The sequence below is a fragment of the Sycon ciliatum genome, chromosome 5 (genome assembly GCF_964019385.1).
Source record: "Sycon ciliatum chromosome 5, ocSycCili1.1, whole genome shotgun sequence".
Taxonomy (NCBI): Eukaryota; Metazoa; Porifera; class Calcarea; order Leucosolenida; family Sycettidae; genus Sycon; species Sycon ciliatum.
The window spans coordinates 29406276-29431525 of NC_088647.1; the positions used below are offsets into that span (position 1 = coordinate 29406276).

General features: G+C 46.2%; 1 protein-coding gene and 1 long non-coding RNA gene across 2 annotated transcripts; both read right to left on the reverse strand.

The window, feature by feature from the left end:
- Window positions 1–8863: 8863 nt before the first annotated feature.
- On the reverse strand, window positions 8864–11015 carry LOC135816971 (uncharacterized). Its single transcript, XM_065330075.1, has 3 exons — window positions 10863–11015; window positions 9986–10210; window positions 8864–9839 (listed from the first exon to the last, which is right to left on the reverse strand). The coding sequence occupies exons 1-3, from the start codon at window positions 11013–11015 to the stop codon at window positions 9051–9053; spliced, it is 1167 nt and encodes a 388-aa protein (XP_065186147.1). The 3' UTR covers window positions 8864–9050.
- A 2454-nt stretch (window positions 11016–13469) lies between these two features.
- On the reverse strand, window positions 13470–13945 carry LOC135818264 (uncharacterized). The gene is made up of 2 exons (XR_010553651.1): window positions 13883–13945; window positions 13470–13687 (listed from the first exon to the last, which is right to left on the reverse strand). It is a non-coding gene; the product is annotated as an uncharacterized LOC135818264 (long non-coding RNA).
- Window positions 13946–25250: the final 11305 nt, after the last annotated feature.

Genomic DNA, 25250 nt, shown 5'->3' on the forward strand with positions numbered 1-25250 from the left:
AATCAGTTGTGGGGAACGATGACACCGAAAACACCTTGGTTCATGATGTGGAGAAACTGAAAGAGGTGAAAGCCGATGAGAGCAAAGTGGAAGATGTGGAAAACAGATCTACGCGCTACACAGATCAAGCCATAGCAGCTGATGAGCTGCACGTGAAAACAGATGGATCCGTGTCCATGGATGCTAACCTCAACATGAACGAGCATTCCATCTGTAATTTGGCGTACGATGATAGTTCTTTGACATGTGCTGTCCCTGCCGGTTGGGTCAAGAATGAAATCCAACAAGCATCATCGAGATTGCAAACTGGTATGGACACTGTGCGCAAGATGAAAGGACCTCGTGGTGATCGGGGATTGGGATGGCTTAGCGGAGGTGGCATGCCACTGAACTCTGTAGGGAGAAATGGTGACTTCTATCTCGATGCAACCACGCTCATCGTGTACAAGAAATTCAGCTCGAAATGGAAGGCGTTTGGTCGGCTTCATGGATCAAGAGGTGAAGCTGGTCCACGTGGAGAACGTGGATTGATCGGTCCTGAAGGTGAGACTGGACCTAGAGGAGCTGATGGGCAAGGTGGTGAACGCGGTCAAAAAGGTGATCAAGGAATACCTGGTCCAGAAGGTCCCAGAGGTGAAGTTGGACCACGTGGAGAACGTGGATTGGTCGGGCCTGAAGGTGAGATTGGACCTAGAGGAGAAGATGGGCAAGACGGCCCACAAGGTGAACGTGGTGTGCAAGGTGATCAAGGAACCACAGGTCCCATGGGTCCCCAAGGAACCATCGGTCCAACCGGTCCTCCAGGAAACAGAGGTCCCGTGGGTCTCCAAGGAATCATCGGCCCCATAGGTCCTCAAGGAACCAGAGGCCCCATGGGTCCGCAATCAAATCAGAACCTATCCGATCCGTTTCATCTACTACCTCTCATTCGGAGAAACGCCTACCTCTACATATACTCTCATCCTAGCAGATTTGAATCCGTCACCAGGGTGAGCAGAAACAGATACAGAGGGATAAATCTCGTTGACATGAAGGACAAGAGAATCAACGTGAACAGCATCGACATGTTCCGAGACGATCACTTCTACCTCAACATTACACAACCCAGCCAAGTTTCCATTAGAGAACGATTCGTCAATCTGTTTCACGACAACATGTCTTTTGCAATGTTCCAAGTAATTCAAGTGGACGCACCTGACCCTAGAAACATGGCATTGAAGGCATTCGATATCGATACTGTCGGAAATTTCAGCTTGGATAGTTTGTACGTGTTGTTCACTGCCACCCACATAAGCGGCAACTACTTCACGCGTCCCGGCCATTCATCATTCAACATACCCGTTTCGTCTGTAGTCAGCCAATTATCGGCGGCTTTGGATAAACCTGTGTCGAGTATGACGGATCTCTTGGGTACAAAGTGTGTCATAAGTTACGCTCGGAATTCAGAAGGCCTGTTCACTCTATACGTAAACTCCATTTTGATACATTCCAACTTAGACACTGTCCCATTTTCCAGGACCAATGGAATCGAAGATTGCAATTATAGTATTGGTGGTACTCAATTCTTCAACGGCACTTCATCAAAGTTGTTCTGTCATTTGCACTTTGCAGAGAGTTTATCTTCTCACACAATCCAGCGCATCCACACAGAACTCATGGCACACTACGATATATGAAAGTGCTACTTTGATTGTACATAATATATAGCACACATGCTACACTACATTCTTGAGATGAAAATGAAAAATAAAACCTATCTATAGTGAGTGTCATCACAACACCAGAATGTCTGTGATATTGACAGTGGCGAACAACACGTCGGGCGTGAGCAGGGGATTGCACAAACCGAACTTTACTCTAAATGTGAAGGAGCTCGATACGCGTGATAAAGTCCTGCATGTTGAATCGGCTCAGTTTGAAGTACACTTTGAGAACATAGACGAGGCAACGAACAAACTCTATGTGGTACATGGTGTAGAAGAAGAAGAAGAAGAGGATAGACTTTCCATCAAGACGGGAACATACAGCGATGTAGACGATTTGGTGTCTATTATCAATGCCACTCTGAAACGAGCAGGACACGGAGACATTGTGTTTTCCTACTCTCGTCACACCAGCCGCATAAGTGTCTCGGTACCCAGGAATAAACGGTGCTTGTTGAAGAAGGACTCACCCGCATTGGTGCTGGGTGTGGGCACTATTCTCAAGCCATACACGATCGAGGGATCTCACACGTTCCCGTTCGCTGTGGATCTGACGAAAGGCAGAAGACTTGTCCTGCTCTACACCGACCTCATTGGACCTGCTGTGGAGTACGAAGACAATACTGATTCGAGGGTGCTGAAGACTTTTCTTATTCAAACCCTCAACGGTTTGAATAACTACGTGTTCGGGAAAGAAGACAAACGACTGCTGCTTCCACACGAAAACGTGACTAGCATTTCGTTCTGGTTGAAATTCAACACCGGTGAACACATTACTTCCGGATATCCCGTCTACCTTGATCTTCGGATCACCAACACAACTACTTAGATGGATCTTCCAGATGTTCGTGTCCGTCACGTGCGTGACATGGTGGAGGATATAGCAAAACGAAAGAAATTGGAGAGCGAAAAGGTGCGTTGCCGGGAGAAGTACGTGATTTACAACACTGCAATCTTGTCCTTTCTCATACTCATTCAAACCATTCTCAACATTCTTCAAGGGAGTGGTGCCGTATCTGGAGAACATCGCATTCGAATCATCGCCATCAGTAGCACGATTATCGGCGTGATCATGGCATGCATTGGTAAACACGTTCTCGACACCAAACGTCAACTTATCACGTGTATCGAACAACTGCAGCAGATGGAGAGAGCTGAAGACTCGTTCATGTTGGAATTGGGCATTACTCTTGAAGATGGGAAGCTCACTAACGAGGAGCATCAACGATTGATATCGATGATGAACGACTTTCGCAAGACACTGGATATTGGATCTTTGAAAAAAATTCACCCCTATTATAATGTGACTCGCAAGAATGGCACAGGAGATATACTCACCACAAGCTCCGGAGTCCTTCACGGGACTCCTGACCAACACGAAGATCGTTCAGAAGAACATCCTCGACAGGACGGAGAAGAAACTCTCGTTGCTTGAGGGTGGACGCGGAGTACGACTCTTTTCCACAGCAGATCGATCACCACCATCCCTGAACAATGAACTAGACATCTCGTCGCCGAATTTCATTGCTCTGGGGGAGAGCTATTTCATCGTGAAAATGCGCTATAGTGTCAAAAACAATCTCAATAACCAGCCTGGGGACTACACGCGATGGGTGTGCACCACGTCACCAGCCTTTTCGTGGTTCAAGAACATTCGAGTGGAGATCAACGGAACAGAGGTCACGCAATCGAGTAAAGTTGCCGACATGCAAATGGTTCAGCATATCCTCAGTGTAATGGAAAGCAGCAGCGAACGCCTTCAGTACGTGGACTCGGATCTCTACGGTCTACAGAAACTGGATCCGCAAAGAGCATTGAGAGGTGTGGATTTATCGCCCTATCAACTTGGTGTGAAGCGTAAGCATGGCTATGCCTTCGAAACAAACGCTGCAAACGCTAATGCAGCACAAGCACCGGATTTCGTCGATGATTTCACACTCAGGCGTGCACCCACCGTCGAGCTTGTCACCAACGAAGGCTTCTCCAACACGGTTCAGGAAAATGCACTTCGTGCAGCTGTTGGACGGTTTCAGTACAAGCTGAGACCCTTCCTACCGTTTTTCAATCAGGACGATGCTTGGTTACCCCCGGGTACACAGGTGAAGCTTCGCTTTGATCTGCCACAATCCGAGCTTTCCAGATACATCATGCTTAGCGATCAAGGCGGTGGTGCCAACAGTGCTCTGAGCGTCGGTGATATTGAGATCGATCTACTCCAATTGGACTTTGTGTACACTACCTATCGCATGGAACCCAATCTCACCGATCGTGTACGCCTTCCCAAACAACTCTATTTCCACACGTGGTGCCCTCGTCTCATACAAAAGAGCATTTCAGATGATGCTGGTACACTGGAACTGCTTCACAATGCGGACATTCCACGCAGGATGATCCTGTTCTTCACAGATTTGACTCATGGTACACAGCCAGCATTGGCTGGAGGTGAAGCATCGCATTCTTCGAACAGACTGGCCATGATTCATGCAAATCTCAGTCAACTTCGTGTCACTGTCAACGACCAGACGCTCTTTGACAACCCGCTCAAGTTCCAGTGGGATGTGAGTCGTAATACTGAAGGGCAATACTTCTACGATTACAACAAATCCTCCTACCTGCGTGGCTACAATCTGGTACAAGACTTTTTCGGCAAGACGTATGGAACGCAAATCCCCATCACCGCTGCAGATTACTGCAATCACTACTTTATGGTGACTATCAACTTGAATCTGGATCGGACCACAGACAATCCAAGATCGAGAGGAAATCTGTCCATCGACTATCAATTTAGCGACGTGACAAACGCCCCCGTGAGGAGACCTAGCGAAAATGGCGCCTCGATCAAAGTCAACCTTCTCTGCATGGACAAGTACTTGTACACCATGAGCAAAGATGAAGGTATCAAAGCCGAAGTTGTATGAATTAATTCCGACCTAGTAGTAAAAGGGCATCATGGAAGGTGGTGACCTGGAGACCAGACATCGTGTCTACGGTGGTGATTTGAAAACATCGAGTCGACAACACGGTGGATTCTTCTGGAAAAAGAGCTTCTGGAAAAACCTAATCGGTGCTGGACCGGATGAGATGGAAAAACAGATGGCGGAACCCACGACAAAACAAGATGCAATGCAACGCGGTGGACTTGGACCCCTGGCTGCCATGGCAGGAATGACACTTCTTCCCATGCTTTTGGGGAGAGGAGAGTCCGGAGACATTGTGGAAACGCAAATGAAAACAGCTTACAACCCTGCCATGCACCGAGGAGGTCTAGCCATTCCACCAGGATTAGCCGCCAAGGCCATACCACTCCTGACGAATCTGGCTGCTGCCTTGGCCATGGGTACCATGGCATCACTGGGTGACAACGTAATGGATAAAATATTCGGCAGAGGAGTAAGGAAGGGAAGCTCAGCAGGTGCCATGAAGCGCACTAAAAGTCGTCGTCGTCGGCATGCACCGAAGAAGATTCGTCAACGAGCATCTCGAAAAACCAAGAAACCAGCTCGTCAAGTTCGCTCCAAAGGCCGCAGGGCACGAGGAATAAAGAAACAAGGAAGGGTATTGTTCAAAAAACTAGGACATCGTGCCCTCGACGAAGCTTCATCGTTCCTGTCTGCACCTCGTAGATCCCTAACCCGTCCTGAAACTCCATTTGCTCAAAAAATTCGACAGAACATTAACAGTGCAGGACCGTCTTCTATGAGTTCCGCTCACATCGGTCCATCCTACAACATCTGATCATGGACTTTATCTCGCTCCTTGGACAGGAAATCGGGAGGAAGAAAAAGACTAGTCCCGTAAGGAACGACGATGTTCCGACCACGGCCACTGCTCGACACGGGCTGCACATTCCTGGTCTTCAGTTCGAGTCTAAGGATTGGTTCACGGAAATCATTCCTGCTCTGAAATCCTGGGGTCAAAACGTATTGTTTCTGGGACAGAGCAACATGGGTAAATCCTACTTTCTCATCAAGCTCCTGAAACGTGTGCAACCTGAGCGTATAGTTGTCATCTCCAACACGCCGGCCGATCAGTATCGTCTCCCAAGCCTCAAATCCTTCAAGCATTACAGCACCATGCCCGAGTGTATCGAAGACATGGATCTCCAGCCTAACACCTATGTGATCATTGATGACATCAGAGTGATGGGTTTGAAGCACGGCAGTCAAAGAGAGTGTCTCTACAAGTTCTTCACCATGTACAGTCATCATCATAAGTTGAACGTGTTCTTTCTCTCTCAGAGCTTTGATAACATTAAGGACATGAAGATCAATGCAAACTTTATGTATCTATTTCGCTTCACTGATAAAAGCAATATCAAGCGTTATCTCAATACTCTGTTTGGTGGTCTGTGCACGAAGTCATCCATTATCTTTAGATTGTATGAGAAGTTATTGGCGGTGTGTCGCAGACCTATCCTAACCATTGATTGCTCTTCTAATCAGTACTACACGTATTGCGAAGACACTGCATTAAAGGTGACTTTTGAATAAAAACCTCGTTGATGTGCGTGTTTAGCCGAAAAGTTAGCCTAAAAGTTAGCCGAAAAGTTAGCCGAAAAGTTAGCCGAAAAGTTAGCCGAAAAGTTAGCCGAAAAGTTAGCCGAAACATTGAAAAAAAATTCCAATAATGAATAAGAATGGAGCATCTTACGGTGAAATTCTCAAATGGGCTACCGAGCAGTATACAGAGGGTGGGGTCCAGAAAGGGATCCTTCTCGATACCCAAGCGTAAAAGGTTGCAAACCTTGCAGTTTATGTCGAAACATCCTCAACACATCCTCAAGAAGAGAGTAAATTCGTGGGAAGTTCTCGGTATACCACCACTCATGCGGCAAAAAGGAGGTAATAACTACAATACCTACTTGAAAAGCGTCAAGAAAGTTCTTTTCCAAGTGCCAGATCACAGTTTGAGCACCTCCACCCTGTTGGAACTGCAAGCTGATCCGCGAGTAAAGCGTCTATATGACACCCACTTCAAAAACAATCCCGATCACATCAGTTACCCGTCTGTGAGAAATGTGATTGCATCCAACATACTCAACTATGATTCCACTACCGATCAAGTTCGCGATTCCGTTGCAGATGTCAGGAAGAAGAGAAAGGCACCTTTAACATCAGTGCCTTTCAATCTATTACAAGACCACGAATTTGACCGATGGATCCTACAAATCCTGGACAGTTTCCTCCGACATACAAATATACCGGCAACCTTTTTGAAGAGCAACTATTTCACAAGCCGATCACAACTGCTGCAACTCTACGATGAAGATCGACTGAGGTTCAGGAGTCGGGTGGAAGCGGCTGCGGATGCCCTGAAGACGCAGACGATGAACGACTACACTACTCTGGTCAACGAGACGAATCGCATCTACATGTCCAGGTACCCGTTTGCAACCATAGCGGGTGCGGTGGGAATCCACAAACATGTCGATGGATTCCTTCGATCAGAACGAAAGATTCATGAACTAGCCACCCTAGTGCTAGCTGTACCAGGATCGCAGCTCAAGTTTCAAGATCTCAACGATATGACTTCTACGTATGGTAGAACAACTGAAGCAAAATTGATCCATCCCGAGCATTTCATGATCAGAGCACAAAAGGTGATGGTGGACGATGCATCATTCATTCAAGAGGTTCTGAAGGATAAAAGCAGGATCACTCGTATCATCAAGGATATCCTGAGTGGACGTTCAATGTGATCACGTGCGCGAAAATTTTCATGCTATGATCAAGAATGGACTACCCTCTCAGCAGTGCCGACATCAAAGGAAGATTGAATGGTGTTGGAGGATTCGTGGGGTGTACAAGTTACGATCTCTTACCACCCTTGAACAATGGAGACTTTTGTATCGTCAACACCGACAACGTTCTACCGGTGTACGATGCACCGGAAGGTGGACATCATTGGTTGACCGTGTGTCGCGAGCAAAACGTGATCCTGGTTTTTGACAGTTTCGGACGCAGTCTATACACTATGGAGCAAGATTACACTGAACCTGCACTGTGCGATTTCTTTAAAGAAGCCTATGTAGACTGTAAGATCATCACCAACACCCAAGCCGTTCAAGACAGAAGCACAGCAGTATGTGGATGGTATGCCATATTGATGGGAAAGCTATTTTCCAAATATGGTCTGGATGAAGCACTTCGAATTTTCCGAAGAGTCTTCGATGAGGATGAAAAGCTGGAAAACGATCAACTGGTTCTCAGTTTAGGTGCCTTGCGAGGTGGTGGAGCCTTGTGGGATACGAAAGTGCAAAAAGCACTTCATGATGGAAGACAGAAGAAGAAGTCGCAGTCCACACCATTCCACACGCAACTGGCTAACGAATTGCACAAACCCAGACGAGTGCATTTCAAAAGACGCAAGGTGAAGAGCAGGTCTGTGGATCACATCTGGAGTGCCGATCTAGTGGATATGCAACGGTTTGCCCGAAGCAACAAGAACTACAAATTCCTGCTGACCGTCATCGATCTGTACAGTCGCTATGCCTGGGCAGTACCCCTGAAAACCAAAACTGGCTCTGCTGTCAGGGATGCATTCGACCTGATCCTGAAAACATCGAACAGGGTACCACAAAAACTATGGGTAGACGAAGGCAAGGAGTTCTACAATGCAACAATGAAGCAATGGGTCAAGGATCACAACATCATCATGTACAGCACTCACAACGAAGGAAAAGCCGTGGTGGTGGAACGCTTCAATAGAACACTGAAAGGCAGAATGTGGCGCCATTTCACGGAGAAAGCTACGACACAGTATCTTGACGTCCTTCCTCAGCTTATGGTCAAGTACAACAGCTCGAAACATCGCAGTATCGGCATGAGTCCCACGAAAGCTTCTCTTGATGGAAAACCAAAAGATGCAGACGTACACTCGAAGCAATCACCAGCTAAATTCAAAGTGGGTGATGATGTGCGTTTGGCTGTGGCTAAACGTCATTTCGAGAAAGGGTACACGCCCAACTGGACAGAGGAAGTGTTCGTGGTAAACGATGTCCTACCCACTGTACCCCACACCTATCGTGTTCAAGACCTGATGGGAGAAGTCATTCAATGACAGTTCTATGGAGCTGAGCTACAACATGCCAGACACACAGGATTGAGATTCGATAAGGTGTTGAAATACAACAAGAACAGTCGGCTCGTCAAATGGAAGGGTTATCAAGACGAAAAATTCCATACCTGGTTAACAAAGAAGGATGTGAATGATCTCAAAAAGTATTAGCATTTCATATGTACAATGTAGCTCATGCTTTGGATTAACGTGAATATTATGAATCGCATAGTATTTACAATGTATTTCATGAGAAGATATGACATATGCTCTAGTATGTGTGGAAATCCCTCAGTGCTTTGGAATATCCTTGTGTCCGAATGCCAGGGTGTTGATACCATCCTCCAGAATGTAACGCTTACTGTCGAATCCACAGAGGGCAATCTTGTGTAGCTCCTCTCCGTGAATGCAATGTCGTCGACTTCGAAGAACATTCATTGTTCTCTTCAGCTGAGACTCCTCGACGAGACATGTTCGATAATCATCGACGGTTATGGTGTTTTTCAACACGCTTCTCTGCACACCTTTGGCACGCTTGCCATTGTCGTCGTTGTCTTCACAGCGGTATGCGTACATCTTGCTCCGCAAACCAATGAACTCCTTGATGGGTTTGCCACCTAGTTCGTCCTTGAACTTCCCTACCACCTTCTTGTTGACCGTGCTGTACAGGTGGTGGGATGGTGAATAGTTGGATGTGTCATAGGCTGTTATGTTGTTTGACATATCGGTGTACAGATCATCCGTTTGAATATGTACGATCAGACTATCAGTATCAGTGTAGAGCAAACGTACATTTTGTCCATAGCGGGGTAGGAGAACTTCATAGTAAAAGGAATACATCAAGTGCTTCGACAGATCGAGGATGGCTGTACCCACATAAATGGGTTTATTGAGAGTCACCTTTGTCTTGGCAAACTCGATTGCTATCAGATCGTTCTCAAAGGCTACACTGCGGATGTACGAAGGTTTGTTGATGCTTTTCTGGAGACGTGGTTTTTCATCCTGTTCACGAATGAGCTTGATGTTTACTCTGTTTCGAACGTTTTCCATGGTCTTGCCATATACAGCATTGTTCATCAACTATGATAAACAGGCATACAAAGAAAAGACAAGAAAAACAACAATAAGAAAACTGTTATCTTCAGGTCATTCACACTTCCAGTACATACTAGATCCCACACTATCGCTAAATACACACACACACACACATGATGTGGAGTACCCACCTTATAGAAGTCTTTCTCGAAATCAGAAGTTGATAGCTTTCTCAGGTCAGTATTAGTGTCGATGTATGGCTTCATCCATGGGTGTTGTGTGAAGGAGAGCACACGATGCACATCTGTAATCTCCACACCCAAGGACACATACTGCTGCAAGTTTCTGTAGTGCAGAACATAGTGCTCTTTCACCAGTAGATTTGGCACCAGTTTCTTCGCTTCCAAACCGGTCACCTACAAGAGTACAGTATAGAAAAACAGAGAGGTTCCAGGCTGTCCAAGAGAGTGCTCAATACCGAGTGGTAGAGCTGGTTCAAACAATAGGAGGACAGAGGAAGTGTTTTTACTCAGAGTTTCACGCACTAAGCGATCATCAGAAAACAGTAATTGGAAATCTGGATCAGTTTTGGTTTATATCCTCACAAAGCAAAGTGTAAATAGCGGCAGTGCAAAGCGTGAATGACAGCAAGTGGTGAAAGGTGACAACCACTGGAGCTTGTTGTCTCTTACTTAATTAGGTGATGGCTGTAGCTGGTTTAAAGTTCCGAAGGTAGTACCTATTCTCATGGCGACACTTCGACACAAGCTCACTCCTTTTGTTTAGAGAGAGGTGCTTGGGTGCTTGCGCGATTGCCAATTTTTCCGCCAGGCACAGGTTGCACCTTTTGCTTTTGTTGCTGTAGGCCGCTGCTCTGCGGTGTACCGCCCATTGAATGCTGCATGCCTTCCCTTCATCCTTTTTGGTCCAGACGTACTGCGATAGGCGGGTGTCCTTCTCGTGTTGTCTGTGGCGGAATGAGGATTGGTGGTTATAGTAGCGTTGTTTGAATGTTGTTGCTGTTAATCCAGTATATTCCTTCTTCTCCATACCTGCGGTGACTCTTGCCTTATATACGATACTCTCCGTTAGACACGCTCCGTCCAGTGGACACGAGTCTTTCGCCCGACAGTTACAAGTCCTGGTATCGTTGTCACCTCCGTTAGCTTGTTTCTTGGGTCGTAGAATCGTGTTATTGTGTTGCTTGATGATAGTGGCCATATTCTGCATGCAACTGTAGCTAACCTTTACAGAGTTCCGGTTGAAGATTTTGTTGAGGCTTGAGCCTTTGGGGAAGTGTTTGGCCACTAGCTGGAGGAAGCGATGTCCAACGTTGGTGGCGACGTTCTTGCTAAATGGTGGGTTGAACCATATGATGTTCCGAGGGCGATTCCTTTTCTTCTTCTTCTTTGTCTCGTCCGTTTTACGCTCGTCAAAATACTGTACGTTCTCCCGGTATCCACTCTTCCTCAGCGCGTCACTGTAGATCGGAGTCGCATCTATGAAGACGTCTTCATCATTGGAAATATCTGTTAGTCTTCTGCTGATCGATGCAGGTAGGTTCTGGATGATTGTAGGTGGATGGTTTGACTGGCAGTTGATGTACATCGGCTTGTCGTTCGGTTTCCGGTAAGGGCAGTACTTTCCGGTGGTCAGGTCCAATGTCACGTCCAGAAAGTCGACTCTCTTCAGGTTTGTCTGTATCGTTATCTTCAGTCCGAGGTTCTGGAATATTTTGGTCATCTCCTTTCTTATTCGGTCAGCTTCATGTCCTGATGCATTCCTGAACACAGCCAGGCCGTCGTCGCGATACAACCCGACGTCTCGGCCGTTGAACACGTCCGCTATCATGGCGAGGGCGAAGGCTCCAACAAGCTCACACACCTCAGCCCCATCATAGCACCCCATTGTGACGTCAAAGTGCTCGTTGTGTCTCTTCACCCAGTGCCTCTCCAAGCCGAACAGCAGAGATCGCCTGGCGTGGAATATTATGTCACCCTCCTCCTGGGAGATGTCCGTGTAGCGGCGGGCGAATTCGACGGATCTCTGGAGGAGGTCTTCGGAGATTGAGGGGTAGAAATCTACGATGTCAAAGCACACGAATATGCAGTTTTCTTTCTCTGGTATTCTTGAGAACCACTCTATCACCGCTGCCGTGTTCCTCCATGCATTAATCTGCAGCTGGGGACGGAGTTGTTTTAGAGCGGTATCCAGTATAGACTTCGAGACTATGCCGATTTCACTCTTTGAGGGATTAATGAGCCGGCATGGCAGGGACCGGGAAAAGTTGTCTTTATGGTCCTTCAGCGTGATGTATGCGTCCTTCTTCGCCATTGCATCCATTCTGTCGTCCAGCTCCAGCGTCGCAGCAATTGTCTGAGCTTCCGAGTTGATCTGGTCGTAAGTCTCTGCCGGTGTAGGTTTGTAATGCTTGGTGATGTTGTTGCTCAGCAGTTTTGTGTACTGCTCTTTGTTGACTTCGTAGAGGTTTCTGGTCTTGTCAGCTGGCACGATGATGTCCGGTGATGCTCTGATTTTCTGGATGTCGCTTCGGAGTCGTTGCTGAAAGGGATCAGCGACTCTACGAAACTCAATCATCTCAATCATTTTTAACACATCGTCCTCGAACGCCTTCAGTTCGTCGACTTGGGGCGGACATTTCCGGGATTTAAGGCCATAGGTTTCTTTTGGATCGTCGGTTGTCGGTCCTTTCAGGTAGAAAAACGCCTTCCACCGCATCCGCTTCAACACGCTTTCAACCTTCTCGATCAGCCTCGTAGTGTAGGCGTCTTCTGAAGGGATGGGAATGTTCTTCAGTGAGTAATCCAGATGTAGCGGTCTTGGGTTGTCCATCCTCGAGTTTGAACAGCCAGGGAGAGTGCTCAACCCTGGGAACAGGGGAGCGACCTGTAAAACAGAGAGGTTCCAGGCTGTCCAAGAGAGTGCTCAATACCGAGTGGTAGAGCTGGTTCAAACAATAGGAGGACAACAAGCTCCAGTGGTTGTCACCTTTCACCACTTGCTGTCATTCACGCTTTGCACTGCCGCTATTTACACTTTGCTTTGTGAGGATATAAACCAAAACTGATCCAGATTTCCAATTACTGTTTTCTGATGATCGCTTAGTGCGTGAAACTCTGAGTAAAAACACTTCCTCTGTCCTCCTATTGTTAGAGTACAGTATAGATATACACAAACCTTAGAAGATTAATACAAGCATATCCACCAGATAGACCATGACTTACCATTAGTTTCTCTGCCATGTGGGTCTGATATGGAGAAAGCATATCTCGTGTCACCTTCATCTTCTCAGGAGCCAACGGATAGTCATTCATCATGTCATGCACACCATCTGGAATCCTTAAATCGCACTCCACCATGTATCCCGTCGAAGAGTCCATTGGATGATCGAGTACCGTCTCCAGAAGATCATCCGTCACTGCTTCAAAGCAGAAGTCCGACACGGGCAAGGGTTGAGACATGGCCCATCCATATAGATTGTTCGCATCTAAATATTGGATGAAGCTTGACGGCTCGTCTGGATTGTACTCCGATAGATATCTGTTGTTGGCGGTGGCGTGTCTAGCGGACACCATGCTTATGCCACCTCTTTTGCCATGCTCAATGAAGTTGAACATGTCAATGTCGGAAATGAGATGAAGGGACACCTTCGTCATTTTCAGCAGCGAATCCCAGGCAAATCCCGGTAAGGTGAGGTAATTAGCGGGATCCAATCCATAGGTTGCGTGAGCAGTTCTTCTGAAGTTTTCGAAAACGTCAGCCAACAGCAGCACATCAGTCTCCAGGTAGAGGTCGTGATAGTCTCCTAGATCTTCACAGTCAAACGCAGTCCATACTGTTTGCGCATAGGCATAGTCTTCATCACTGATACCCTAGGGAATAGAAAATGTACACCAAAAAGAAAAACAAATCAACGAACTTATTTTAGTAGTTCGCCCACACAATCAATTATTTAGTATGAAGCTGCAGGAAGCGTTCAAACACATTTTGTCTTATTTTAGTACTTCGAAGTAAGATGGTGAAAAAAGAAAGAGAGAAAGATCTACTATATCTGTCACACTACTCACCGTGTTCGTTAGCGTTGAGTGGAATGCATCCTTGGGTGGTAGACGCGTTTCTTCGAATTGGTCATACGACCCCATATATTCATACGGGTAGACACCCTTTCGTGTCAACAGTTTGCGTTCATCCTCGTCTGGAAATCGTGCGGATAGAAGGGCGAATGCATCTGGTGGTGTAGCCGAAACCAACCGGTCTAGGGAGGTGTTCAAGAATGCCAGGCTGTCGATGAACTGGAACTGTCTCCATCCGAATGTGACATATTTTTCACTGTTGATGGGAACCACTTTGATAGCACCGAGACGCTTGGTCTGAGAAGAAAGAAAAAGAGGAGACACAGTTTTAAGGTGCAGCTGTAAAGATGAATATCAATCATATAAACGTGAATGTGAGTACCAACATAGTAATGATCTTCCTTCTTAGAAAAACATCATGATCCACGCACACACACACGCACACACACACACACACACACACACACCACGCATATGTAACGTACCCGTTCTTGTCCTTTCTCGTTCACATACGTAATCTCATCAGTGGACGTTCTCCCAATGGCAGATATGATGTGATGAGAATCGTATCCCTTCAAGTTATGAAAGATCACAGGAATCTTGATCTTGAACGGCTCAATCCGCATGTTCAGGTTACAATGGTTGTGTGCTGCACCACGGTAAGCACCGGTGATGTGACAGTGGTCACGTACACGATCGCTACCCAACGCTTCACCACAGATCCAACAGGAGACTACCGTTTCAAATTCACGTTGCTGACTTTCTGAAATGATCATTTGACCAGCATTACATGCTAGAAGCTCATCACGGATAATCTCCTCCTCTTGCTCAAGTGACAGCAGAAAACAGAACATAGAATCTTCTCCACGGTAGAAGAAACGGTTCGTGACGACGCCATCAGATCGTACTACAATGTACGAACAGGAACAGGCTACATGCTTGTTCTTTTGGAATGTCGAATGACCGATTTTCTTGACAGTGGACAGAGGTTCTATGAAGGCCTCACAATCGGCATAGATCACCTGCATTTGAGAGAGAGAGAGAGAGCGAGAGAGAGAAGTAGGAATAGCAGCAGGGACAACACCGAGTAAAACAGCGGAAAAGACAGATAGAGAATTAGGAATAGCTGCAGAGACAACACCGAGTAAAACAGCAGAAAGGTGAACAATCAGAGTCAAGAAACATGTGCAGTAAAGAAAGAAAAAAACAAAAAAAACAGACCACAGTGTGTTCTACTTACAAATGGGGCTTGAAGCTGCTTGTTCACATTCCTGAACATCACTCTATCGCCAGCCTTTGGCATCTCCACCGTAGCTTCAGGATGTTCACTGCAGTACATCATATGATTATTCAATGCCTTCTCCGTGACGTGTGTTGAGAGACATCTGAAGCAGACGAAATGTGCTCGACGTGCTCCAGTAGCAACAAGACGACTGAATGACTTTATCCACACCCAGTGCTGCACCTCCACGTCATTGCGTTCGTCTTGGATGAGCAATACATTGATGGCGGACTGCGGTTGCTGAGAAATTCTTAACGGATATATGACTTTCTCTTCATATCCGAAGACGTTGATGTAAAGACCGTCGTTCAGTCTTTCGATGACTGGTATGTCTTCCAGTTTTGCTGGAAACTCGATGCCGCTCACATCCACAGTATCCGCATGTTCTGCGTACGACGATTGACGACATGGACGAGACTTGTCTGCCGAAAATTTAGCAGCCAGTATTGACCATCTAAAGTACGGATGACATAAGACATGGACAGGCGGCATACAGTTCAATCCATACACCATAACACAACACTGAAACCCCACTGCTATACTTACAGTAAACACTTGTTGTCAGTGTTCTGCACGTTAACAATGGCCTTCTTCGACTTCAACTCCGGTGGCAAGGGGATGTACGAACTTCCTCCAAGTACACAATAGCGTGACATTTCGATGTGTAAACAGGAAATCCGTTCAACTACCCAACCTGATCCATGACGAACGAAATCATCAAGACGAGCGTTGATCTGAGCAATCATCCTACTGAGAAGGTCCCTCAGCTCCATGGTGTTGAGCACCAGCGTTGTACTCGATCGGAAGAAGAATGTGTTGGAAACCATTTGTCCTGTAGCAGGATTCAGCTTCTGCATCACCACCTGAACTACCAAAGAACACTTGTACTGACCCCATTGCTCAATATTCTCTTCAAGAAGCAGCTCCAGCGACGGTAGAACATGAGAGAAAAACTTTAGTACATCTGCAAACTCTTGATCAGGACAATAACTAAAGAATTGCAACAGATCAGATGATCTCACTACATCAAAAGACTGACGAGGTTTCTTCCGAAGGGGTTCCATCCTGAGCAGGGGTGGTGGCGGACAACCACACAATGACTTGACAAGGTACCGAGGATCTATTTTTATAGGGTTTTCGTAATAGTTGAATTCGGAATAACTGGTTGTTTTTCAATTAACCAATCCACTCATCTCCCGCTGGAAACAATTAACCACTTACCGCACTTCCCGCTGAAAACATGTGACCAATTAGCGCACTTCCCGCTGAAATCACGTTCATCCTTTTATCGCGCATTGACCCATGTTCCACACTTCACAGTGAAATCAGTGCTGCAATGATGTACTGTGACGTCAATGCATGGATGCATGATCTGTGCATCTGAGGTCAAGATGAATCCGGTATTCCAGCAGCTAAAAGTTCGAGAAAGAATTGTTGTATGTCGAAAAGAATTATACGAGAGGAAAGCTAGAAAAATTCTACAGCTCATGGACCTTTCGATTACGGACATAGATGGAAAACTAATTGACTTATGTCAATGGAAAGATTCCAAACCCGAACCAAAAAAGACACGGCATGTCGCGAGCAACGTTTTGGTTTTTGGCGCGCACCGTGTTCACCGTGTTCTCCAAGGTCGTCACCTTCCCGGAGGCGGGACCCGGCGGGACGGGACTTGGCGGGACCTATAAAACCTGATATAATTTCATTTTTGGTTCACAATTCATTTTTGAGTCCATTGGATGATCGAGTACCGTCTCCAGAATTTCTCTCTCTACCAGATCAAAGATGTCGGCCTGGTCAACCTCCGAACCATATGTAGAGAAGTTCTATTTATTTTCTTGTAGTAATAAAGATGAATTAACCGTTCGGTTACTCACCGATCTGGGCACAGCCTACGAGCTAAGACCCATGCTTCTTCACCCGGATCGGGTGGACTTGACTCCCATGGAGATTGCGGAGTATGTGTGCAGGGTGTCGACGCGCGTTCTCGTGAGCGGTGAGAAACACCAGCGTCTACCGAAGATCGTTGTTGATGGGGTAGAGGATTATGGATCATCATCATGGCGCGATACGGGCAGACTGCTCCGCTGCTGGGACGACGGGCGAAGATCGATGTACAACGTGATGAAGGCTGCAGGTGTTCTGGATATTGTCGAAGAGACATTTGCAAGTGGAGAGCAGATCGAAGCTCAGGAACTCATCCGTGACTGGTGCACGCAGGAGCACGTGACCGCTTGTTCAACCATGTTCGATTAGGAATAAAGGCCGAACGCTCTATCGCAGCCTTTTCGGATCAACACCAGTCGACTCAGCGTTCAAAAGACTACAACATAGGGGCCAATCCCGATCACCCGTGCTTTCATAAGAACGAAATGGCGCTTTATGTGACATTTTGCATGCAAATCCCCATCAAGTAGGGCGCAGTCACCCAATTTCGGTGGAAGTGCGCGAGTTCGATTGGGAATATAGGAGGAAGGGAGCGTCTCAGCGTCCTCGAACCAAGATCATTCCACTCAGCACCTCGAAGACTACAACTTGTGACATTTTTGATTTTAGGCTTAAAGTAAAAGTAAAAGTAAATTATCGTGTCCGTTCCCGAAGGGAACTCACGACGGTCGCTAACAACCGGTAAACCCTAGCGGCAGATGCAGCGCCTAACGGTGGGGGTGAGTGGGCAAGTCTCACAACCACTGGCACAGGTGCCGAAAACGACCCCATTAGCTGCATCCATGTACCCCTTGTGTCTGGCCACATGTTCCCAGTTGACTGTGGGTAGCAGCACGGCTGGAAAAACCGCTCCCAGGCAGGACTTGAACCAGGTACCTCTCGTATCTCAATCATGGTCTTTGACCAACCCACTGTGTCTGCCTAGGCACTGTGTCTGCCTAGGCACTGTGCCTGCCTAGGCTTAACTTCCCCATTAATGTCGGTGATGCCATCGTTGTGCCATGGCTGGTAGTTCGGCTTACTTATAGTTCGTAGCTTTACCTATAAGGCAAAGATGGCCGACACAGCTAGCTGTCTACAGCATTGGGTTATAGTTGTGATACGTAGCTGCTCGACCTAACAGTGCACAGCGCATGTACTTCTGTGCTAGAACTAGTAGAAGAATATACTTGCAGTAAGATGATCACCCGGTGGCCAACAGGCAACAGTACTCATACTTGTGTACATGACATCATGTACATGTACATTCACCCTTAATCTCTGTATGCAGAACAACAAGGCCATCGCGAATTTGCAAATAAACACACGGCTGAATAGGGCTTGAAAGTGCTACGTCACAGCATAGCAACAATTTCAAAAATTCCAAAAAAAACTGGATCCACTAGGATCCAGTTTTTGTATGGATCCAGGTGTATTTCAAGCGGTCTTACTCACAGCAAGGTGATATACTGTAAACTGCCTATCCGGTGTGAAGCTCTTGCACCATGTCTCGTTGATACGGTGAGAGCATACTCTCGGTAACCTTCAAATGCTCAGGGGCTAGAGAATAGTCGTTATGATATCGATGAAGTTCCGCTGGGTACACCAAATCACACTCAACAATGTAGCCTACATCACTGTTCGCTTCTGTGCCCAAGATGGTGTCGAGGTCCTCATTGATCCAGTGGAAATTAGAGACTGGAAGGTACTGTGACATTGCCCATCCATACAGATTGTTAGCATCCAAGTACATGTATTGGATATAGGATGATGGCTGCGTATTGTCGAAATCGTCCATATGCTTATTGTTCGCCTTGGCATATCGATGATGTGCCATGCTGACACCGCCTCGTTTGCCTTTCTCGACAAACAAGTATTTGTCAACATCGGTCACCAATTCCAGTTTGACATTGGAGAGTTTGAGCAAGGCATCCCTGCAACTATACCCCGGCAACGTATAGTAGTTAGCAGGATCCAGGTGGTATATGTTCAAAGCGGTCCTCCTGAAGTTTTCGAACACATCAGCAAGTAGGTATACGTCAGCTTGCAAGTATATGTCATGGTAATGTGTCAGATCTTCGCATTCAAACGCTTGCCATACATGCTGCGCCCTTTCATACTCCTCTAGGCTGATTCCAGAACCTGATAATGTTGAATGAAATGACTCTCGAGATGGCAGCTCCGTTTCATTGAATCTTGCAAACGAGTCCATGTACTGATAAGGATACACTCCTTTCTGGCTCATCCAATCCGGCTTTTCCAGTGTGTTAGTGTACACCAAAGCCTCCGGTGGTGTGTTCTTCACCAATTTCTCGAGAGAGGCATTTAGAAACGCCAAACTGTTGATGAAGCGAAACTACCTCCATGTCAAACTGATGTACTATTCCATGTTGTTTGGGATCACTGAGATACCACCCCACTTGTCTGGACTTTGACTTGCCATACTTATTCACATAGTCCACCGTCTCCACGTCCGTTACACCACCAATGAACGAAATCAGATGGTGAGCGTTGTAGTGCTTCAGATTGTGAAATACCATGGGAATGTGCTGGGCGAATGGCCGCATAATTCGCATCCAAACTCACCACGAGATCCAAGTCATTTACATCCATCTTGTACGTCTTTAGCGCACCTCGTCGCGCAACATCAACCAATTCAAACCCATCATCACTTTCTCTAGCGCGTTTCTCCGGTGGTTCATCCTCAACTTTAGCTCCTGGATCATAATGTCTTTTCATCTGGCGAGGAGCATCTAGCTGATGGCTACTGGCGTCCATTGTTGTCCCCTATGTCAAGACAGTCAAATCGATTGAAAACCAGCATTCGTTCCGTCAGTCGGAAGAGCTTCTTCGCCACTAATATCTGAATCAAGCAGCACATTTTCCTGTCAACTGTGAACCACTGATACTCAATCTCCAGAGAAACATGCTTTAGGGTGTGACATCTTCAGGGTGGTTTGCAGGAATGGAACTGAACCTGAGAACAATGAACACACTTTACCATTAACCCATCATTGGCGTTCGTGGTGTGTTTGTGTATAGCAAGGACAATTTTAATCACGACGTTTGTCGAAAGTTAGCCGAAAAGTTAGCCGAAAAGTTAGCCTTGCATGACAAAAGCTCGTAAGCTTTGCATCCAGCAAAAAACCAACCCCCGGGGTAGATGAAAACATTTCACTAATCAGCATCAAGCCCACCAAAACATTTGACCAATCAGCATCAAGCCCACCAGAAACATTTAACCAATCAGCATCAAGCCCGCCAAAAAGCCCACCAAAAACATTTGACCAATCAGCATCATGCCCGCCAAAATCATGATTCATCTCATTTTAAAGGTTCCTCACACGATACCGCCACCTTTGTTAGCTGATACAGTATGGAAATAAGATCACAGTCAAACGTGTGCATGTTCTGGATCACGTGATCAAGTGAATATGTTTCCCAGCAATAAGCATCAATTAATGATGTCATAAGAGATATATTAAAATAAATTAAATAAATTCGACGGGTTCGCGTACCGGGCAGGTCAAGAACAAGGAGTCGTACAACTCCCTGGTCAAGAACCACCTTTCCGCTTCCGTGGGACGCCACCACCCCATGATCAGGCGTCAGATGCGGCTCCTAAACGGTGGGGAGGATAGATCAGATCCACCAACCATAGGCCAAAGGCCTAAATCCCATTTGCCACATCCATGATTTACTCATGCCAGGCCACGAGTTCCCAATTAACTGTGGGTCGCAGCACGGTTGGAAAAATCCTTCCGCTTCCAAGCAGGACTTGAACCTGGTACCTCTCGTTCATTAGTCATGGTCTTAGACCAACCCACTGTGCCTGCCTGATATATTAGAGATATATTAGATGGAGATAAAAGCAGCAAATTCGAACGCAACGTGGACAGTTGCAATGAAGCCACCATCCTAGTCGACTCCATGAGATGCAGTACGTATAGGAGTGGGAAATGCTGAGGAAGAGGTTTCATGATTCGACTGAACATCAGCCAGGACACATTGCTATGAGGTAAGCAGGAATGTAGTTTACGTAATGCATCCACATTCGTGTCGTATACTATACAGGATAATGCTATAGCATAGTTTAGACTCTTGTACAAACAGGACTTCTTCATCGCACATATCTTCTCTCGAAGAGGGTGTGCACGAAGCTGATCGGATAAGAGTTCAGTTTTCGAAAGAAAATGCAAAAGATGACGATCCACACCACATAACCGCTCATGTGCAGCGTAAGTATCAAAATCAGAATCCATCTTCACCCCATATCATCGTCATCTTCATAATGAAACATTATCCAACAATGTACCTACTTTATAAACCCACTCCCATCCGGGGCAATTAGCAGGTACAACCATTGGGGTACAATCATGATGTCATGCCCCTCAACCACCTACAACACCCGAAAAATGATTTTTTTAACGTAAAAATAGGACGACCGGTTTTTACCCCAAAAATGGGGCCGTCAGCTCCCTTTGATATGGTGACAGCATGTCCCGGCTGACTGTGAAGCGATCCGGAGCCAATGGATAGTCATTGAAAATAGTGGTGTAACATCTCTGGAATCCTGAGGTCACACTCAACCATTATAGCCTCTCGGTGCATCTGCTGGATGTTGTAGTATGTCGTCAATCAACTGGTGTCTGTAGGGGGTTAGGAAGTTGAATCCCCCAACAGGGCAGTGGTTGCATCATAGACCACCCGTAGAGATGGTTGGCATCCAGGTACGTGATGTACGCGTGCTGGGTTGATTTGCATCCTGATCCTGCACGGGTAGTGATTGTTGGCGACTGTCTATCTGTTGGATGCCATGCTGATCCCACCCCTCTTTCCATGCTCGATGAAATTATAGACGTCAATAGGTCGCTGATCTCTCATCCAGCGAGACCTTGGTGAGCTTCAGGAGTGCGTCCCAGGCAAGTCCAAGAACTGTGTAAGGTAGACACGTTCTGACCTGTTGGGATAGACACTGATGGTAAATTGTGTTTAGTAAAAAAAAAGGAGAAGATGTCCTGTCAGGTGATCATTTGCAACCTCTTTCTCTTCGAGATGGCGACCTCATCCTGCCTCTCCTCCTCCACTTCAACTTGAGATGTTCACGAAGAAGAAGGTATCTCCTGCTCCTACAACTCTGCACAAGATGGAAATCGTCAGTGATGGTGTGTCTGTCTGTCTGTCTTTCTGTCTGTCTTTCTGTCCGTTTGTCGGTCGGTCTGTTTGCCTGTCTGTATACCAGTGTCATTATGTGTGTATGTGGTATGACTTTGGTTTCTGCAAAACAGATCATCATATTCCCAGAGCTGGATGATCTGGTGGTTCAATATGGTATATGCCTTATAGAAACTGAACTATAAACCTTCTCTATAAAGACTATCCTACCATATATTAAAATCAGCCTTATATGAACTAACCAGTACTCTTCGCATGTTTTCCCCATCCAAATCGTATTTAACCCATTCACCTCTAAAGACGTCATTGAGAATGACGTTTTTAACGTAAAAATACGGCGCCTGGTTTTTTTTTACTGCAAAAATGGGGCCGCCAGACCCCTTTGATATGGTGACAGCATGTGTCGGCTGACTGTGAAGGGATCTGGAGCCAATGGATAGTCATTGAAAATAGTGGTGTAACATCTCTGGAATCCTGAGGTCACACACACACTCAATCATATTATAGCCTCTCGGTGCATCTGATGGATGTTGTAGTATGTCATCAATCAACTGGTGTCTGTAGGGGGGTTAGGAAGTTTAGACCACCCGTAGAGATTGTTGGCATCCAGGTACGTGATGTATGCGTGCTGGGTTGACTTGCATCATGATCCTGCACGGGTAGTGATTGTTGGCGACTGGTCATCTGTTGGATGCCATGCTGATCCCACCACCATCCCCCTTCTTTCCATCCTGGATGACATTGTAGATGACGATAGGTCGCTGATCTCTCATCCAGCGAGACCTTGGCGAGCTTCGGTCCCAGTATATATAGTCAATTTGAGCCTTCCCTCTTATGCATAGTCGTCCTGGTCGTTTGGTATAGTTGGTGCTTTCAGTATGAGAGGTTGCGGGTACGAATCCAGCTTTGTTACATGATGCGTTTTTTTTCTTCTTTACGGTCCGGGTATAAATAGGCGTACTTGTACCGATTACCGCTCATTTATTCGCTCATGCATAACCTTCCTAGGGGCTCCCGTAAGAAGACCATAGGTCTGTGGGAAACACCCTAGTAAAATAAAAGTTAATAATAATAATACGAAGTAGTGGTTGCGACTTCGGCGATGATTTGTAAGAAAGGTTTGCTCCCCACACCGGAGCTCGCGCTATTCCGCCGACTTTACTTGACACTTGACTGACTCACGACTGCCATCCAGAGCACACGAGAAGTCCATCGAACCTTCGACTCGGCAAACCTGCAAGAAAGCACCACTCCCTGCTCAATACACAGTGTTTCGGGGAATTCACCCCTCATCAGTTGAGCTTGAGTAGGCTGAGGAAGATTGTGCCTGGAGAGCACCACTTATATAGTGCTCTCCACCGTCCAGGAGCGACACTGACTCACGCTGCTATCTGGTGTTCACGAGGTGTTTGTCGCGCTGGAAGCGGAGCGTCTCTGTAAGTTTGTATCCCTGGTGATGTTTGTGCCTGGAGAGCACTATATAAGTGGTGCTCTTCAGGCACAATCTTCCTCAGCCTACTCAAGCTCAACTGATGAGGGGTGAATTCCCCGAAACACTGTGTATTGAGCAGGGAGTGGTGCTTTCTTGCAGGTTTGCCGAGTCGAAGGTTCGATGGACTTCTCGTGTGCTCTGGATGGCAGTCGTGAGTCAGTCAAGTGTAAAGTAAAGTCGGCGGAATAGCGCGAGCTCCGGTGTGGGGAGCAAACCTTTCTTACAAATAATAATAATAATAATAATAATTTGAGCCTTGGGTCTTGTGTGTAGTCGTCCTGGTCGTTTGGTAGAGTTCATGCCTTCCGTACGAGAGGTTGCGGGTACGAACCCAGCTTTGTTACATGATGCTTCTTTTCTTCAAAGCCTCAGACAGAAAGGCCCTCAATGATTGTTTCAACTATGACTGCATGCCTTATATGACCTGGCCGGGATACGCATGCCATATAAGGCATCTTCCACCCACTATGGAATAGGCCTTATTTTAAAACTACAGCATGTACACCTTCCCTATAAGGACACTTCACCCTACTATGGAATATGCCTACTAGGACCAAACCAGTGTACACCTTCCCTATATGGACACTTCACCCCACTATGGCACATGCCTACTATGACAGTATCCGTGTACACCTTCCCTATAAGGACACTTCACCCCTTTATGGCACATGCCTACTATGACCTCATCCGTATACACCTTCCCTATAAGGACACTTCACCCCTTTATGGCACATGCCTACTATGACCTCATCCGTGTACAACTTCCTTATAAGGACACTTCTCCCCACTATGGAAGATGCCTACTATGACCTGAACCACGCGCACCTTCCTTATAAGGACACTTCACCCCATATATAGACCAATCCCAAAGGTCACATTCCTTATATGGACCAATCATCCGTATTAGGAAAGGTCAAAGGTCACAGCAAAGGTCAAAGGTCACATACCATATTTGGAAAGGTCAAAGGTCAAAGGTCATCTTCCATATATGGACTATTCAGCCTTATGTGGAAAAGGTCAAAGGTCAAAGGTCAAATGACATCTTCCATATATGGACTATTCAGCTTTATATGGCACCTCAAAGGTCAAAGGTCAACTCAAAGGTCAAAGGTCAGCTGCCATATATGGGCTATTCTTCCTTATTAGGCAGCCAGGGGTCAAAGGTGGGATTTGGTCCAGAACCCTCACCGCACTATACTACTCGTAATGTTAATAATTTTGGTTTGAATCGCAGTGAAGATATCGTTTTTGGAGTTGAGAAGTGAAGTCTAAAATAATGTGGCTGCGTTGGAGTTTGCGGTCAATTAGAAAATAATAATAATATAAATAATTTTATTAATGCGATTAATAGTTTAATAAGTGAAGCGGACATTACAAAATGATGAATGAGAATACATGTATCTAAAATGGTTGTTCCTAATCGATTTTCTTGAGACTATCATCAGGGAAAATCGTCTCACAATAGAGGCTATACGGAAAAACAAACT